The sequence below is a fragment of the Chenopodium album genome, chromosome 1, assembly GCF_948465745.1.
Source record: "Chenopodium album chromosome 1, dcCheAlbu1.1, whole genome shotgun sequence".
Classification (NCBI taxonomy): Eukaryota; Viridiplantae; Streptophyta; class Magnoliopsida; order Caryophyllales; family Amaranthaceae; genus Chenopodium; species Chenopodium album.
The window spans coordinates 29,998,636-30,004,134 of record NC_137834.1 but is presented as its reverse complement, the minus strand read 5'-3'; the positions used below and the strand labels follow the sequence as shown (position 1 = coordinate 30,004,134).

General features: G+C 35.7%; 1 protein-coding gene across 2 annotated transcripts in view; it reads left to right on the top strand.

The window, feature by feature from the left end:
• LOC145578450 (uncharacterized) overlaps window positions 1-3,972 on the top strand; it is a 6,454-nt gene extending 2,482 nt beyond the window's left edge. For both annotated transcript variants that reach the window (XM_081635854.1, XM_081635792.1), the window contains exons 2-4: window positions 2,255-2,951; window positions 3,035-3,126; window positions 3,232-3,972. In XM_081635854.1, the coding sequence (XP_081491980.1) occupies window positions 2,274-2,951; window positions 3,035-3,126; window positions 3,232-3,355 (894 nt within the window). In that variant the 5' untranslated portion in view covers window positions 2,255-2,273 and the 3' untranslated portion in view covers window positions 3,356-3,972. The remainder of the gene's footprint in view (window positions 1-2,254; window positions 2,952-3,034; window positions 3,127-3,231) is intronic.
• The last annotated feature ends 1,527 nt before the right edge of the window (window positions 3,973-5,499 follow it).

The window sequence follows — 5,499 nt, the reverse complement described above, 5'->3', positions numbered from 1 at the left end:
TGTATTAAATAATTGGCAACATATGAGTTTAAGATTGAAAAGAGAATTATAGCATGTAGCCCTGTAATATTCTTTAGTGCTCTGAGTTTTAGAACCAACTGTGTTGGCTTTAGTGTTGTTTGCCAAAAGTGGCAAGTTCATTTTCAAAGAACAAATTTTCTCTGTTTCCTAAATTATTAGTGGAAATGAGGGCAGCAAATCGGGTAGCCACATGGGAAGGTTGTAGTTAGGGGTGTTGTTAAGCCGAGCCGAGACTGAGCCTAGGTGTAGGCTCGGCTTGAGCTAAGCTTCGAGCTTGATTTTTCAGGCTTTTAGGCTCAACAACCTTCCTCGAGACTCCTAAAGGCTCGACTTGGCTCGATTCTATTCCATTCAGCTCAAAGTTCGATCAAGGCTTGTCAAGCTCAACAAAAGTTAAATAAGGTTTTTTTTTTTTTTTTTTTTTTTTTTTTTTTTTTTTTTTTTTTTATTTATAAATAATACAACTAGACTTAAGCATTTAGTCCATTTAACCAAGGTCCAAATGGTGCCCTTAGTCATTCACTCTAAGACAATCAAAGTTTCTTTTTATTACTCTCATATTATATCTCACTCGCTTCTATCTTTCAATGAGGACTACTTGTTTTCTCTCCTATTTTTTTTTTTTTTTTTTTTTTTTTTTTTTTTTTTTTTTTTTTTGGTTTTCCTATATAAACAACCAAAATCATCAACAGAAGCTCCAACACCTAGCGAGAACACTAAAGTTTTGAAGATTAATTTGAGTCCCTAAGTCTTAAAAATGATGAAAAGTTTATGCTAATAATTAATTTATTACAAAAAATAATATTACGTGCTTTGTTTTTTTTAATATTACACCATATAGTTTGGGCACACTCTTTTTTATAGTGTAAAAAAAGAAGAGAGAGAGGGGTAAAAGTACAAAATTATCCATGTGATGTAAACATCAAGTGTTAAAAGTTAGGGTATATTTGGTATTTGAAGTGTGAACACATATATTTTATTTCTTAAAATAGATATGGTGCAATATTTGTGAAGCTTCCGTAAAAGGCAAATGGTGTAATAATTGAAAAACGGAGGAAGTATACAAAAATAAAAAACTAGAGCTTGCTCATGAGCTTCGAGCCCAAACCGTGCCCAAGCTCGAGTCGAGCCTATGCAGAGTTTTGATCGAGTCGAGTCTCGAGTAGTTCACGAACAGGCATAGGTCGTTAACACCCCCTAGTTGTAGTAGTCTGATTCATTGCACCCATCTAATCGTGCTTAGATGCTTCTAATTATGAGCAAGGTGAAAAGGTAAATTAGAGGGCCAAGAAGTGGGGATATATGTGTTAAGAAATCTCAGTGAGGTTTAGCTAAATTTCAGTGTATGCAGATGTGATTGATTAAATTTTTAAGGTTCATTCCCTAGGAAGTGAACCGAATCAATTTTGACTGCAAGTTCAAATAGGAATTGGGCCAATGATTGGAGATATATGGTCCATTTTCTTGCTAAATGTCTGCAGAGTTACTCCGTCTGTGGCTGAAAATTTGACTCACTTTCCATTTTAAGGTGTTTTAAATAGGTTGACTCAATGTTGTGTTACTCCATTTTTTGTTAATTGTGGAGTATTTATCTAACTATTGCACTAATGTCAAGGGAATTCCACATAATTGTTTGGAACTTTGGCAAAGTTATAGAATAGTGAAATTCGTGAAAGATTATCGATCATATGAAAATGCATTTAAGTAAAGTGGACCACAAATGGGACAAAGCAAATAAGTATAAAGTGAGTATTATCATTCAATTTACAACTAAGTGAACTGACTATTTGCTGTGGCTAACTCGTTATTAATTATGAACTAGCAGAACTGACCCAGCCCATCTATAACCAAGCTTATTTTCTATAAATGATTCTTTTTTTTTTTAATAAACTTTTTTTAAATTGATACTTCATTTTTGCAAGGCATTTACTGTATCTTCTTTTGAGCCGTTATCTGATCATAGGCTTCGTAGCCCCTGTGTTTTGCATAGCTACCGAAAATCAAAGCTCAGTTATGCTGCTACCATGAAATGAAGTACAGTAGCATATTGAGATTTCCTAATAAATACTCCATGCTGATACAGAATGTGACTGACACCTTATCATAGAATTATCTACATTCTGTATTTCTGTTCTCTTGATATCAAATATTAGTGTTACAGATGTCTGGTTGTATATCTTGTTTTTATTGAGAGTTATTTACATTTTACATTAAGCTTCCCTACTCCTTGTAGGTGGCCTAGAACCCTAAGCATGGCTAAAGCTCTTTGCGATCTTCAGCTGGAACTGCAGCGTTGTTCATCCACAGTATCTGTGAATTCTCTTGGTGATACAAAATCAGAAGTTGCTACAAACAGGCCTGAAAGCTTTGCTCCAGGAACACCAGCAGTAAAAGAGTCAGTGAGAAAGCGCAAAATGAATGAAATTGTAAGCAAGGAAAATGCAGGTGTTGTGTATGATTCCAATGATTCTGTAATTGCAAAGGTAAATGCTGCCCATATAGCAAATGGGATTCAGGTTGAGGGAAATGTGGTAACAACTCTTGGCTCATCAACTAGAGATGAAATTTCTGAGTCGTCTATTCTTGGTCTTGGTCTTATTGAAAGTTCTGGAGTGATGGCCATAGGAAACTTTCCTAGCCCAATAGAATTAGCTTGCTTAGATGAGAAGTATCTAGCAAAGCGTTGTGGTCTCGGGTACAGAGCTGGTCGTGTATCAAAACTTGCACAGGGTGTTATTGAGGGAAGGATCCAACTTGACCAACTTGAAGAGCTCTGTGAGGAGGCTAACCTGAACAACTACAGTGAAGTGGATGAGAAGCTGAAAGAGATTGAGGGTTATGGTCCATTCACACGTGCAAATGTGCTGATGTGCTTAGGGTTTTATAATGTTGTACCAAGTGATTCTGAAACTATTAGGCATCTGAAACAGGCACAGCTCCTTTAGCTTCTACTCACCTATTCCTGCTGTTGATTTACAGGTATCTATTAATCTCAACTTTTTCTTTACTGCAGGTTCATGGGAAAACCACCACTGTCAAGAACATTCAAAAAGTTGTTGAAGAGATGTATAGAAGATACGAGCCATATCAATTCTTAGCATACTGGTACTCATTCTTGTTCCCAATCGAGGGATTTTAGTTTTCTTATTCCCAAGCGGGTGTTCAAAGACACTGATTGGAATTGTTTCTTTCATGTGCTGCTGTTATCAGGTGGGAAATTTGGAATTTCTATGAGCTACACTTTGGTAAATTCAGTGAAATGCCATCCTCTGACTACAAGCTTATAACAGCAAGTAACATGAAGATTAAGAAAACAAAGCAAAGAGCTGCGTGATATCTTTTGATTAGGAATAGTTTCTGATAGTGACTATTTTAGGATAAGAAAATTCTAACCTGTAAAATTTATCTATGTTTTTGACTCGCACAACAATAAGCCATTTTCGGGCTCCTCGCAAGTTTTATCTGTATAAAGTAATGTACTATTTGGTCTTTTGCCCCAATTAGGCCTGAATTATGCTTTATCTTCCTGATTGATATAACTGTTCACTTGATGTGCAGTCTTAAAATAGAATAATTTGTTTAGGGGTTGCAATTATGTCTTTTGGATTAGATTATTGTTGAGTCATGTTTAGATGAACTTTATTTATTTATTTATTTTTTTTTTTGAGGGGTTTTATGTTCAATTTGGTTCTGGATAGACTATATCCGTTTTTTTTTTTTTTAATTATTATTATTATTTTTGACAACGAGCTGAAAAGAAGGCTAGCTCCCAATAGATTTGAGATTACAAGAAAAACAAGAAGAGAGTTTAGCTCTCTTTACTAAACTAACACAAGAACTATACCGGGGAGAGGGGATACAACTTTCATAACTTATTGAACAATATAAATACGGAAGATGACTATGCTTCCTTGACTTGGCAAAGAACAAGTAGGTAAATGGTAGAGGTGATCATTGGGCGGGCCAGGCCGAAGCCAAAATATAAGCCCACTTCTCAAGTTGGGTCGGGTCGGGTCGGGCCAAGCTTCGGACGGAATTTTTGTACCTGCCCAAAATGGTCATGTCATGGGGGCTTTTCAGGCCATTTTCTGGTCGGGCCTAAAACTAAATATGTATAAAAACGCATTTCCAAACCCGTCCAAAAAAATAAATTTTTGGGCAAATACTACCCAAAAGCCGCCCAAAATCGAGTCGGGCTAGGCTAGCGGGCCGGGCTGACTTTGATCACCTCTAGTAAATGGTGTAGGATAAGATTGCTCTTGTAACACCCCAATAATTCTCTCATTAAACCTATGAATACCCCGAACAAAATCCAAGAGAATTACTGGCGTGCTACCGCCACGTGTTCAAACGTTAAGGCTTTATCAGAAATTAGCAGCGAAAAACTAAATCAGTTATAAATAAATTTCAAAACCAATAACCAAAACCAAATTAAATCTTACAACTTGGAACCATTAAAGCCCTTATCCAAAACCCCACAAAAGTAGTAAATAAATAAAACCAGAGTTTAAATAAATTCAAAAGTAAGAAATAAAGTAAACTGTGAATGACAATCAACACTCTACTCAAAATCTCACCACCTTGATGCAAGTCCAAACTATGTAAACACCTGTCAGGGCCGGCCCGGAGGGGTAGGCCTCGACTGCGACCGCCTAGGGCCCACGTCAGAAAGGGGCCCAAAAATTCAAAAAAAAAAATCAATTTGCATAGATGTAGAATTTAAACTGTCTAAACTGTAGTTTTTACTCGTTAAAAAATAAGCTACTTTTAAAAAAGATAATAAATGCATTTAGTTAGCAATTAATATTAAATTACTTAGATGTCAATTAGGTGGAGATAATTATGCAATATAATCTATTCTTCTTCTTCTAATCTTCCGATTTTATGAGTATCTGTTTCAAAATATTAATCTTTTCAATTACACTGCTTCATATATATTCAATTACCGAAATATTATGCAAAGTTATTACTCCAGTATTGTGTATGGAGACTTATTATTCAAATAATTTAAGTTATTTTCATTGTCTTATATTTAAAGCTATTGCGTGTAAAAAAATTTGTTTACGTAAGGGGCCCTTTTCTTACATTATGCCTAGGGCCCATAAATTTCTAGGAACGGGGCTGACACCTGTGATGAGTCTGCACCCCAATATTACAAGTGTAAAGATTGAATCATTACAGGGTCATTGAAAGGCGAAGGCCATGACAAAAGAATGACACACAAAGCACGCAATCAGCAAAGCTGCGTACATACAAGCTGCAAAACATAAAAGAAATCTCTAACATGCTACTGATAATCAATCATCACGCATCATTAGTTTATAGACTCGACACATGACTCAACTATTTATATTACTAAGACTCCATTCATTAATAATAGGTAACTCATTATTTTTATTCATTGGATTACGCAATAGACAAGGTTGTCCAACCCATGCTCCATTTGGAGCATCAATAAAAGAAAAACCCCATGCCTCC